General features: G+C 44.9%; 1 protein-coding gene across 4 annotated transcripts in view; it reads left to right on the top strand.

The window, feature by feature from the left end:
* Window positions 1–14,030, top strand: part of MED13L (mediator complex subunit 13L) — a 442,112-nt gene that overhangs the window by 388,260 nt on the left and 39,822 nt on the right. For all 4 annotated transcript variants that reach the window (XM_073312881.1, XM_073312880.1, XM_073312882.1 and 1 more), the window contains exons 20-22: window positions 6,742–6,934; window positions 9,412–9,856; window positions 13,705–13,924. In XM_073312881.1, coding sequence (XP_073168982.1) covers window positions 6,742–6,934; window positions 9,412–9,856; window positions 13,705–13,924 — 858 coding nt within the window. The remainder of the gene's footprint in view (window positions 1–6,741; window positions 6,935–9,411; window positions 9,857–13,704; window positions 13,925–14,030) is intronic.

Below are 14,030 nucleotides of genomic sequence, written 5' to 3'. Positions count from 1 at the left end.
GTTCTTTTTTAGACCTGAGTGCACAGCAGAACCCCATTTATCCAACCCTCCGTTATCTGGCTCTCTGTACCACTTTTAGTATATAAAAAAGATATACTAGCATTAGAAAAAGTTCAGAAAAGGGCAACTAAAATGATTAGGGGTTTGGAACAGGTCCCATATGAGGAGAGATTAAAGAGGCTGGGACTTTTCACCTTGGAAAAGAGGAGACTAAGCGGGGATATGATAGAGGTATATAAAATCATGAGTGGTGTGGAGAAAGTGAATAAGGAAAAGTTATTTACTTGTTCCCATAATATAAGAACTAGAGGCCACCAAATGAAATTAATGGGTAGCAGGTTTAAAACAAATAAAAGGAAGTTCTTCACTCAGCGCACAGTCAACCTGTGGCACTCCTTGCCTGAGGAGGTTGTGAAGGCTAGGACTATAACAGGGTTTAAAAGACAACTGGATACATTCATGGAGGTTAAGTCCATTAATGGCTATTAGCCAGGATGGGTAAGGAATGGTGTCCCTAGCCTCTGTTTGTCAGAGGGGGGAGATGGATGGCAGGAGAGAGATCACTAGATCATTACCTGTTAGGTTCACTCCCTCCGGGGCACCTGGCATTGGCCACTGTCAGTAGACATGATACTGGGCTGGATGGACCTTTGGTCTGACCCAGTATGGCCATTCTTATGTTCTTATTAACCAAACAACCAGTGCGCACAGGTCCAGCAGCAGGCAATCTCTCCCGTGGCCGCTAGATAGGTCTGCAACCTCGCACTTCCCATTCTCCGGATTATCCATTTTTTGATTATTTGATCTGGCCCCAGTCCCTATTAGATTGGATATATGGGGTTCTGCTCTATTTAATTGGAGTACAACTGCTTGTTTTCCAATCTAAAGCAGTAGCAATTCTTTCATTATCCACTAGGATGCAGTACTGCTTAGCAGTCAGAGCTCATGCAGTAGATGACCTTTAGTTAAATAAACTGGTGCTGCTTCTAGTGATGTCCCTGTGGGTACTCCACCTTAGGTGTCCGTGCGCTCCTGTGTTCATAATTGGAGAATTGTGGTAGAAGTGCCCGGTTGGATCGCACATGCGTGGTCCCCGTCTCACGCTGCTTCAGGTGGCTAACTGATACTATGCGACCAAGCTCCCCTCACTTCCTTCTCCACTGCCATTGGCTCAAGTCGCAGCAATTAGCAGCGCCTTGCAGCTTTCTGCGTAGCACAGTTTCCCTTAGTTTTAGTTTTCAGTTAGAATAGTTAGGGTTAGTACTTTATCCCCATCCTCTTGTTTCTCCAAAAAAAAAGAAATATATATTTTCTCCTCATAGGGCTGTAGGTTTCCATTTTTTTCATGCTGCAGCATGGTATTTGTCTCCCCACCCCCCATGGGGAGAGTACACTCCCTGAGGGGCTTGCCTGGCTCCCCAGGTTTCAAAAGTTGCATTACCTGCAGGCTTTCTGTACCTCTCTGTGTGTCTGGTGTCTCAGCAAGACATACACCACAGTAGTGCTCGCACTGTCACAATCTGAAAGCCCACACCAGAAAGGCGAGAGATCTCCAACTTAAACTTCTCAAGAAGAAGTGTCTCTGTCTGGCATCTGAACCTGAGGGTACACACCCCATCTGGCCAGAAATCACCAACTGCAGCCTCTGATGGGCCCGTCTTCCACGGCCTGGGCTCCAGATCAGCCCACCAAGAAGGCTACAAAGAGACCCAAGGTACCACATCCCCAATCTTGGAGTTGGCCAAGAAAAGGCATGCCACTAATGGGCAAACACTCCCAGTACTGACCACACCAGCCATGTCAATGGCCAAAACAGTGGGACCCTCCGGAACTGTTGGTACCAGGAAAACGAAAGTCTCCAAGGATCTGAGCTCGGACACAGGAACCAAGGGGAAAATGAAACCCTATGCCGCTGTACCGCCAGACATGACTAAACTGTTGGTACTGGGCACCTCAGCACCCCCACTGCTAATGATGCCACCTAGTGTGGACATTGTGCACTTCAATACCAACAGGCAGTTTTCAGCATACAGTACCAATGCCATACGCTTTGCAGCAATTCCTGCGCCAAAAAGACCTCACTGTCTCTTCTGTACTGGAGTCTCCCATCCTCGGCACCAATGGTACCTTGGTCCTTGCGGTAGCTAGTCAACCCAGCTCTCCACCTCTTTACGCTTCACAATTCTTACGTGAGGATGAAGATGTAGACGAGGATGTCGGGGACTCTCCACAACATTCCTCCCCTGTGGCTACTCCTATCACGCATGCTGCTCTGTGCAAGAGCTACCCAGCAAACCCTCCAAACCAACTCTGATACGGGCACCCCTGGATGCCCACTATGCTCTTCCCGCCACAATGGTCATTTTGGAGACCATGAGCAGCATATCCACAACAACAGCAGCAGTGTGTATCTGACAGTCTTCCCAGGGCTGGCCCATATCAGTTACCTTTATTAACACCACAGGGACCGCTTGACACCTCAGAGCAGGGGGCTGAAGAGGAGGAGATACTCTCTGATCAGGACAATCCACCTGAAGTCCACTTCTCTTCATCCTCACCTGATGACACTATTATGCCCCCACCTCCCAACACAGATGATGATTTCAAACAATTCCAAAACTTCTATAAGAGAGTTGCCACCTCACTGGACATTTCTCTGGAAGAAGTCCAGGAGTCTCAACATAAATTAGTAGATATACTGCACACATTGACCTCATCTAAAATCATCCTTCCAATGAATGATGTGATTATGGACCATGTAAAGTTGCTTTGGCAAACCCCTGCAACAATTCCACCTATCTGTAAGAGGTCTGATAAAAAGTACTACGTGCCTGCAAAGGGCACTGAATTTCTCTTTTCGTATCCAGGGCTGAACTCACTGGTGATTGACGCAGTCAATGAATGGGGTAGACAGCAATACCCCAGAAACACCCCTTATGACAAAGACTGGAAATGGCTCAACCTTTTCAGCTGCAAAGCATACTCTGCTGCAACCTTACAATTAAGATTAGCCAACTGTGAAGCCGTACTGGCAAAGTATGACCACTGATTCCATTTTACCCAATCTGGCAGAGTATTACAACAGACAGATGGATATTAGAAATTATCAAAACTGGTTAATCCATCCCCTTTACCTCTAAACTCCCTACTCACCCCCTTCCCTGTCCCTCTTCAGGGACCCCGCTCACGAGCATCTACTGTAAGAAGAGATAATTCACCTCATATCTCTAGGAGCAGTAGAAACTACCATCCGATTACATAGAGAAGGGATTCTTTTCCCCTATTTTCTCACAGGGAAAAAAATAGGAGGCTGGAGACATATCCTCGATCTACGGCGACTCAACAAATATGTGAAAACACAGTGATTCAAAATGGTCACACTAGGCACCATAATCTCAGTGTTAGAAAAGGGGGACTGGTTCTCAGCCCTCAACCTCCAGGACGCATATTTTCATATATCCATGCATCACATCGAAAATTTCTATGATTTGCAATAGGACAAGACAATTTCCAATACAAAGTTCTACCCTTCGGCCTTTCCATTGCACCTGGGGTATTCTCAAAGGTACTAGCCATAGTAGCTGCCTACCCATGCAGGGAGGGAATTGTGATATTTCCCTACTTGGACAATTGTCTGCTGAAAGCACCAACGCTGCAGGTAACGATAGAGTCCACCGAAAACACTAGAACTCTATTTACAAGGGTAGGCCTTCAGGTAAACGTACAAAAACCGACACCTGGAATTAATTGGGTCAGACCTCAACTCTCTTTTTTAGGGGGGGAAGGGATAGCTCAGTGGTTTGAGCATTGGCCTGCTAAACCCAAGGTTTTGAGTTCAGTCCTTGAGGGGGCCATTTAGGGATCTGGGGCAAAAATTGGGGATTGGTCCTGCTTTGAGCAGGGGGTTGGACTAGATAACTTCCTGAGGTCCCTTTCAACCCTGATATTCTAACTGCTTCCCTACCAGCAAAACGATTTCTGACTTTAATCAACTTAATCTCCATGACGCAAAACAGCCCGAAGCGTCTGCCATACCTTGCCTACAAATTCTAAGCCACATGGCCACCGTGATCTTCATCATCAGACACACAAGACTACATATGCAATGTCTACAAACCTGGCTCTGGGCAAATTATATCCCATATAGTCACAGTATAAACAAGTGCCTCACCATGCCAGATAAAATAAAAGACTCCCTTTTGTGGTGGACCAATCCAGACAACGTGCCCTTCCTACAGAATCCACTGTTGCTTACCATCACCACGGAGACATCCCTTCTAGGTTGGGGAGCACACCTGAAACCACACTCTATACAGGGCCAATGGTCCATGACAGAGTCCCATCTTCATATAAAGCTGCTAGAACTGCGAGCGGTTCGGAACGTTTGCTCCCTCTTCTTAGTGATAATCAAAGACAAGACAGTGCAGATCCTTATCAACAATATGCCTTGTATGTTTTACATAGGTAAGGGGGAGCGCGATCACACTCTCTCTGTGTGGAAGCAATGTGACTCTGGCAATGGTGCATCAAGCACAATGTCCATATTACAGCATCATATCTACCTGGTTGTCAGAATACCACAGAAGATACCCTGAACAGAACTTCTATCAGGAGCACAAGTGGGGGTTGAATACACATGTACTCTTAAACATTTTTCGGACGTGGGGGTTTTCAGCAATAGATCTATTTGCAACCACACAAAATACCAAATGCCCCCAGTTTTGTTCCAGGGCTGGACTCAGTCCACATTCTCTGGGTGATGCCTTCCTCATCAAGTGGGACGCTCCCTTCCCACCCCCCTCCTAGCCCGTGTGCTTCACAAGGTCAGACAAGACAGATCCACAGTGATCTTAATATCCCTCACATAGTCACGACAAACATGGTATGCTTATCTTCTCCATATGGCAGTCTGTCCCTAATGCACACTCCCACTTCTACCTCGGCTGCTATCTCAGGATGCACCATCCATCCAGATCCCCAAAGACTCCATCTCAAAGCATGGTTACTGCATGGCTCTCAGATCTGAAATGACATGTTCCACAGACATTCAAAACATCTTGTTAAACCGTCGTCGGACAGCTACCCGACTCACATACATGCATAAGTGGAGGCGATTCGACTCATGGTACCAACACAAACAGGCCGCACCTTTGGCAGCCCCCTTACCTCTCATTCTAGACTACGTGCTAGAACTAAAACAGATGGGCCTTTCCATGAGTTCAATACGAGTGCATCTATCAGCCATCATGGTGTTCCATCACAAAGTAGATGGATATTCTACTTTTACACACCCACTTACTAAATGCTTTCTTAAGGGCCTCTCCAGTTCCTAACCAGATGTTTACAATCCTAACCCACCATGGGACTCAATTTAGTTCTCCATGACCTCACCAGCTCTCCATCTGAGCTCATGGCAACAAGCTCCCTGCTACCCCTTTCTATGAAAGTTGCATTCCGAGTGGCCATTACATCCACCAGGAGGGTGGGAGAACTGGGAGCTGTCATGGCTGACCCACCTTGCACAATCTTTTTCAAAGATAAAGTATCACTCAGGCCACATTCCAAGTTTCTACCTAAAGTTGCCTCATCCTTTCACTTCAACCAACCAATCCACTTACTGACATTTTTTCCCAAACCACGTGGATAGAAGATAGTCCAGATTACACTCCTTGGATGTCCGCAGGGCTATAGCCTTCTACATTGATAAAACAAAATCTCAAGTCTCCAAAACTGTTCATCTCCTTTGCTGAATGATCAAAATGCAACAGCATATCCAAACAACAGCTATCCAAATGGATATCAGACTGCACAAAACTTTGTTATTGCCAACATGGCCGACAACCCGCTACAGGGATCCGCACACATTCTATCAGAGCGCTATCGGCCTCCATAGCGTTTCTTAACAATGTGCCCATCACGGATATCTGTAGGGCTGCAACCTGGGCCTCACCCCACACATTTATTCATCATTACACTTTGCAACAACACGCATCTTCCAATACCCTGTTCAATTACGCTGTACTCTCATCTGGTACGACTTCAATTCCAAAGCCCCCTCCTTCCACCGGAGGGCACTGCTTTTAAGTCACCTAAAGTGGAGCACGCACAGGGACATCACTCGAAGAAGAGAAAGTTACTCACCTTGTGCAGTAACGGAGGTTCTTCAAGGTGTGTGTCCCTGTGGGTGCTCCACTACCCTCCCCCACCCCTCTACTTTGCAGTTTAGTACTAGGCTCTGCAGTAGAAAAGGAACAGGGAGGCGGGTGGTCATACAGTGACAATTAACTGCTTGAAGCGGCGCGAGATGGGGACTGTGCATGTGCAATCCAACCAGGCACTGCTACCATAAAGCTCCGATTACAAGCGCAGGGGTGGACGGACACTTAAAGTGGAACACCCACAGGGACACACATCTTGAAGAACCTCCATTACTGCACAAGGTGAGTAACTTTCTCTTTCTTCCACCTGCAGATTTCAAACATAAAACCAGAGTCTCTTGTCAACCTCAGTGTACACTGTAGAATTTATAGAACAAACCGTACTTTATAGCGCTAGCTTGACTGTAAATGTAAGTTAAGTCAGCCAGAGATAAAGAACAAAGTAGCCTTTCATTTTTACAATTATAAATTTGTACTATATGGGGCTGCCATTGGAGAGAGGGCATGAGACTGTTTATCAAGTTACTGTTTTTGTTCTATGGACATGGCATCTTGTTGCAAATATTCCTTCTTGTGCCACCAGATGTGTAGGCTTGGCCAACACAAACCAATCTGCAAAGTGTTACGTGATGGAATCATGCGGGTGGGAAAGACCATGGCGCAAAAGGTGACAGATGAGCTAGTGAGCGAATGGTTTAACCAGTCTTGGGGCAGTGAGGAGTGTGACAATCATTCCAGACTCAAACTTTATGCGCAAGTTTGCCGGCATCACCTGGGTAAGTGAAGTTGGGTTAGGATGAAAATTGTTTTGTTTTGGGTTATGGGGGAGGGGGAAACAGCTTTCCCTTTAAATGTATTTATGATCTGTAAAATGGTTATAAAAATAGCTTTGTTGGGCTCCATTTTAATGGTCTCTCCGTGATTTCCATATTACATTTATTCACTTGACAAGTAAAAAGATGTATTTTTTCTAACTGCCAGCCCTGTAAACTCCTCTTGAGATCCAAATGCCGATTTCTGTTTCCTGCTGAGAAATCAGTGTACTACTGGACACTTGCTCATCTAACCCAAAGGCCCTCTTGTGCAGGTGTAAACATACATATTGAGCTGTTCGGGGTTAATGAGCACATCTGGGATGTAGTGTCACGTCATTGTGATTGAATGGTTTATCTGATGAGCTAGTGAGCGAATGGTTACACAGATTAGGACTAGCTGACTGAAATTCAACTCTGCAAGACTAAGTTAATAGGTATGGGTTGACTGAATCAACTGGAAGAATTTGTAGTGGCTATTTCATTTCCCTTGGCAAGCAGAGTATGCCCACTCTTTGTTCTAACTGGCTTGGGCCTTGGCTGAGAGAGGACCCATCTTCCTATGTGATCCCTTGGCAATTTATTATTTATATTAGTGTTGAGGGATGAAGGCTCGTAACCCTATTGTCCTACGCACTATACAATCACAGAACAGAAAGATGGTGCCTGCCTAAAAGGGCTTACAGTATAAGTAAGACAAAAGACAACAGGAAGATATAGACAATTGATGGAGCACAAGAAAACAATGAAACAATGCCAGTCTGCATGGTAGGTAATTGTCTCCAAACATCAGCTGCTGAACTGTTGATGAATTTAGATCACTGTGGTGTGCAAGTTGAGAGTCCTCTGATGTAATGGTAGTGGGGAGGACACTAGGTTGTTTTCAGTGAAGTCCTGAAATTACTGTGTCCTGACCCTTTTTGGTGTCTCAGAGGTTGACAGTACTTGAGTACTTGCCTTTGCTGACCATGAGGGATGACTTCACAGAAGGGAAAGTTCAGGATAGTGTTTGAGGGTTTGGGTAGGTAGGTGAGTAATGGTAGTTGTAATAGGTTAATTAGTAAAGGAATGATTTAATTATTTTGTTTAAAAAGTCATAAAATAAGAAGCTGGAGCATGGGCAGGAGCTCTGTACCAATTAGACTTAAATAATAATTAGCATTCAATAAATAATAATAATACCTAGCTCCTATGGCACTTCTCTTCAGTAAATCTCAAAGTGCTTTTCAAAGAAGTAAATACTATTATCCCCATTTTAAAGACGTGGTGGGCTCATTTTAGCGAGACCCCCTAGATCCAGCTGAGCTATTCTTGGTGCAGAACCTTTAGTAGTGGATGGGGATGGGGAAGGTAGCACTAAGCCATCTTTCTTCTTCCTCACTCTTTGGCCCAAACTGACTCTTAGCATTCAAACTCAGAATGGCATTAGGGCTCAAGTAACACCAGCTACAACAGACCTGAAAGTAAGTCTACACTGTGAAAACAAATCCTGTGGCAGTGAATCTCAGAACTCCAGTTAACTGACTCAGGGTTGTGCTAAAAGGCTAAAAATAGCAGTGGATTTCAGATCCCAGGCTCCAGCCCAAGCGGGAATGCCTACTCCGCTATTTTTAGCTCCATAGTGCGAGCCCCATGAGCCCAAGTCAGTTGGCCCAGGCTCTGAAACTCATTGCTATGGCGGGTCTCATTGTCATAGCAGATATATATAGTGCAGACACACCCTAAGTGCTCTGAGACTGCTTGCTGGCTGGGCGTTGTGCCATCCATTAACGATTCCTATGCTTGGGAGAAGCACAGAGGTCAGAATCGAGCACATTTATCTGTAACAATTGCCAGTATCCAACTACTTATTTCAGTTTGCTTTTAGTTTTCATTTACCACATATCTGGGTAAAACCATTACCATACAGATTAATATGATAAGTACTCCATGCTCACACCCAGAAGTGCTCAGTCCATGAAGTTGCATAAGGCACAACCATAATTAAGTTAAATCTCCCAGAATAGTAGTTTATGTAAAAAGGGCTTGGACTGACAAAGGTAAAGTTGCTCTGTTAAATGGTCATTGTGAACTCTAATTCAGTTAGCTGTATGTGAAGTTGAATGCCATCTACAGCCAGAAATACAGCATTATCACATCACAATCGAACCAGAAGTAATGACATGTCAGTAGTAATGTTTATTCACTTCCCCTTCTCTTCATATTGTAGTAACTCTGCAAAGCCAAGCCTGTACTTAGAGATAGTAGAATCACATTATTAAAATGGACTGATTGCAGAATTGATTCTACAATTAAATATTTATAATGGAAATTATACTCTCAACATTTTCCTTCTCCCTCAAATGTTCTGAAAGCCTAGTACTGTATGACTTGGCAGTGCTTTGTTTGGTGAGATCTGATACACTATCATTAATCTACCTTGTGTTTATGCACTCTTTCAGCACCTTACTTAGCCACTCTGCAGCTTGACAGCAGCCTGTTGATACCACCTAAATACCAAACCTCAGCGCCAGCAAGTCAAGGGCAAGCAATGCCTGGGAACACTGGACCTGTACCCCCAAATTCAACATGTCTGTCAGCTCCTGGGGCACCACCAACAGGCAGTTCCTTTAATTCCACGCCCAATGGTGGGACCACTAACCTTGTAGCAGGAAGTAGTTCAGCATCTGGATCCTCTGTGCCACAGTTGTCAGCAACTTCCTCGACACCCAGCATTAACCAGATGAGCACTACCTCTTCTTCAGGGTTTAGTGGAATTGTAGGTCCAGGGCAGAACACCAGCACTGGGGGAAATTCTACGGACAGACCACCAGGGAGCACAGGTTCTGGAGGAGACACGGAACCTGGACAGAACTCATCACAGCAACAGCAAGAAGGACAGGAAAGGTAAGTTACTAAATAAGTGAATGAGCCCATGTATTACCAGTTCAGTTCCTCATTAGGGTGTGTCTATGCTGCAGCTAAACACCTGCAGCTGGCCTGTGTCAGTTGAATCATAGAATCATAGAATATCAGGGTTGGAAGGGACCTCAGGAGGTCATCTAGTCCAACCCCCTGCTCAAAGCAGGACTGATCCCCAATTAAATCATCCCAGCCAGGGCTTTGTCAAGCCTGACCTTAAAAACTTGTAAGGAAGGAGATTCCACCACCTCCCTAGGTGACGCATTCCAGTGTTTCACCACCCTCCTAGTGAAAAAGTTTTTCCTAATTTCCAACCTAAATCTCCCCCACTGCAACTTGAGACCATTACTCCTTGTTCTGTCATCTGCTACCACTGAGAACAGTCTAGAGCCATCCTCTTTGGAACCCCCTTTCAGGTAGTTGAAAGCAGCTATCAAATCCCCCCTCATTCTTCTCGTCCGTAGAATAAACATCACCAGTTCCCTCAGCCTCTCCTCGTAACTCATGTGCTCCAGTCCCCTAATCATTTTTGTTGCCCTCCGCTGGACTCTCTCCAATTTTTCCACATCCTTCTTGTAGTGTGGGGCCCCAAACTGGACACAGTACTCCAGATGAGGCCTCACCAGTGTCGAATAGAAGGGGACGATCACATCCCTCGATCTGCTGGCAATGCCCCTACGTATACATCCCAAAATGCCATTGGCCTTCTTGGCAACAAGGGCACACTGTTGACTCAGATCCAGCTTCTCGTCCACTGTAACCCCAGGTCCTTTTCTGCAGAACTGTTGCCGAGCCATTCCGTCCCTAGTCTGTAGCGGTGCATTGGATTCTTCCGTCCTAAGTGCAGGACTCTGCACTTGTCCTTGTTGAACCTCATCAGATTTCTTTTGGCCCAATCCTCCAATTTGTCTAGGTCCCTCTGTATCCTATCCCTACCCTCCAGCGTATCTACCTCTCCTCCCAGTTTAGTGTCATCTGCAAACCATCCTCCAGATCATTTATGAAGATATTGAACAAAACCGGCCCGAGGACCCACTCTTGGGGCACTCCACTTGATACCGGCTGCCAACTAGACATGGAGCCATTGACCACTACCCGTTGAGCCCGACAATCTAGCCAGCTTTCTGTCCACCTTATAGTCCAGCCCATACTTCTTTAACTTGCTGGCAAGAATACTGTGGGAGACCGTGTCAAAAGCTTTGCTAAAGTCAAGGAACAACACGTCCACTGTTTTCCCTTCATCCACAGAGCCAGTTATCTCATCATAGAAGGCAATTAGATTAGTCAGGCATGACTTGCCCTTGGCGAATCCATGCTGATTGTTCCTGATCATTTTCCTCTCCTCTAAGTGCTTCAGAATTGATTTCTTGAGGACCTGCTCCATGATTTTTCCAGGGACTGAGGTGAGGCTGACTGGCCTGTAGTTCCCAGGATCCTCCTCCTTCCCTTTTTTTAAAGATGGGCACTACATTAGCTTTTTTCCAGTCGTCCGGGACTTCCCCGATCGCCATGAGTTTTCAAAGATATTGGCCAATGGCTCTGCAATCACATCTGCCAACTCCGTTAGCACTCTCGGATGCAACACATCCGGCCCCGTGGACTTGTGCATGTCCAGCTTTTGTAAGTAGTCCCGAACCACTTCTTTCTCCAGAGAGAGCTGGTCACCTCCTCCCCATGCTGTGCTGCCCAGTGCAGCAGTCTGGGAGCTGACCTTGTTCATGAAGACAGAGGCAAAAAAAGCATTGAGAGTACATTAGCTTTTTCCACATCCTCTGTCACTAGGTTGCCTCCCTCATTGAATAAGGGGCCCACACTTTCCTTGACTTTCTTCTTGTTGCTAACATACCTGAAGAAACCCTTCTTGTTACTCTTAACATCTCTTGCTAGCTGCAACTCTAGGTGTGATTTGGCCTTCCTGATTTCACTCCTGCATGCCCGAGCAATATTTGTGTACTCATCCCTGGTCATTTGTCCAATCTTCCACTTCTTGTAAGCTTCTTTTTTGTCTTTAAGAGCAGCAAGGATTTCACTGTTAAGCCAAGCTGTCGCCTGCCATATTTACTATTATTTCTACGCATCGAGATGGTTTGTCCCTGTAACCTCAATAAGGATTCTTTAAAATACAGCCAAATACAGTTGACTCAAGGTTGCAGGGCTTGGGGCTGTAAAACTGCAGTATAGATGTTCAGACTCAAGCTACAGCCAGGGTTCTGGGACCCCACGAGAGTGGAGCATCCCAGAGGCTAGGTCCAGCCTGAGCCCGAACATCTACATCGCACTTTTACAACCCCGCAGCCGAAGCCCCATGAGCCTGAGTCAGTTGACATGGGCCAGCTGCAGGTGTTTAATTGCAATGTAGACATATTCTTATCTTCTTGCGTTCATGACTCCTTCCCTTAAGCCACATGAACATTCCTGAAAGCGCAGGAGATCCTTGCTTCCTGCACAGCCATTCAGAGCTGCTGCTGTGGCAGTTGTGATTGCAACAGCTGTCTCTGATATATAGTGGGTGAACTTTATTCATCCTTTGTAGTCATTGAAATGAGGTTTATTATTATTTCATATTGTTTAGTTAAAGACGACACTGTTATTGTTCGCAAAAAGAAAAGGAGGACTTGTGGCACCTTAGAGACTAACCAATTTATTTGAGCATGAGCTTTCGTGAGCTACAGCTCACTTCATCAGATGTTCACGAAAGCTCATGCTCAAATAAATTGGTTAGTCTCTAAGGTGCCACAAGTCCTCCTTTTCTTTTTGCGAATACAGACTAACACGGCTGTTCCTCTGAAAACTGTTATTGTTGATAGGCACAAAATTTGACCCACAATTTTTTTCTTATCTATTTGCAAACTAGGTGGTGTTCTATGTATAATGCTGCATTGCTGCTATTTCTTAAATCCATTTTGGCATTGCAGCATTTCTAAATACCCCCCCAATAAGGAACCAGTGTGTGATTTTACGATGTCAGGGAATGGATTTCGGGGATAAACCGATTTCAGCTTGGGGCTGCTAAAGAGTCCTCATAAACAGGAGTGTGTAAAACATTATTTTAAAAATTAGAAAAATACGTTGCCACCATTTAAAAATTCTACTTGCCTGAGGCAGATCCTTCTTGATGGGTAATTTTTTCCCCTGTCACTTTTGCAGTAATGTATATTAGCAAGTAGATGTTATGTTGATAAATTGTCATAACATGATGGATTAATGAGCTCTCGTCCTTTAAGTAAAAAATTCAAATAGAGTCCTGTTTGAAGTTTTTGTTATACTTCTGTTCAGTGGCCTATGCAAAATCTACCACTACAATTAGCACTAGTTGCCAGCCTCAGCAGAGTATGTAAACTGAACGCCTTTCTCACCTCTGCATGTTTGTCCCTCCTATTCAGAGTTGAGACACTTTCACAGGGGGCAGTGTGGGGAAACCTTGACTGCAAGTGCTTACCTCTTCTGTGAATAAACAGAGGCCTTCAGTCTCCTGTCATTCTTCCAGCTTTCTCCAGGACTAAAACAATTTGTATGTGAATGACCACAAGCAGAAAATAGTATACTGTCATTCACTGATTCAGTCCTAATAATCTTTTTTGTACACATTCTTCAGAGCTAGACTGTTCTGGGTGTTTCAGATAAGGGTGTGTCACTCTTTTAAAAAACACCTTTAACAAATTATTAACAGGTACTTTGATTTGATGTAATCCTATGGATAGATGTAACATTTTCTCAATGTAAAAAGCAGTCCTCCCCTTCAGACTCTTTCCCTACCCACCCTAACTCTTAGAACAAAACAATAATTAGACTTTGTAATTTGCTTATGTACTTAACAATACATGTGTCTCTAGTGTTACAGAGAGGGAGAGAATAGGGATTCCCACTGACCCAGAATCTGCAGACAGCCATGCCTATCCTCCAGCAGTTGTCATCTATATGGTGGATCCTTTTACCTACACTGCAGATGAGGAATCTGCCTCAGCCAACTACTGGCTGTTAAGTTTGATGCGATGTTACACAGAAATGTTGGATAACTTACCCGACAATATGAGGAATTCTTTCATTCTCCAGGTAATATTTTTAATCTTTTTCTTTAGAGATTCATTCTACCACATCAAACGTTTGCTAACTGCAAGATACAGAAAGATGTAAAATAGAGGCTGGGATACTGCGTCTG

This window comes from Lepidochelys kempii, chromosome 15, assembly GCF_965140265.1.
Source record: "Lepidochelys kempii isolate rLepKem1 chromosome 15, rLepKem1.hap2, whole genome shotgun sequence".
NCBI lineage: Eukaryota > Metazoa > Chordata > Testudines > Cheloniidae > Lepidochelys > Lepidochelys kempii.
This window is presented reverse-complemented; position numbering and strand designations above follow the sequence as displayed.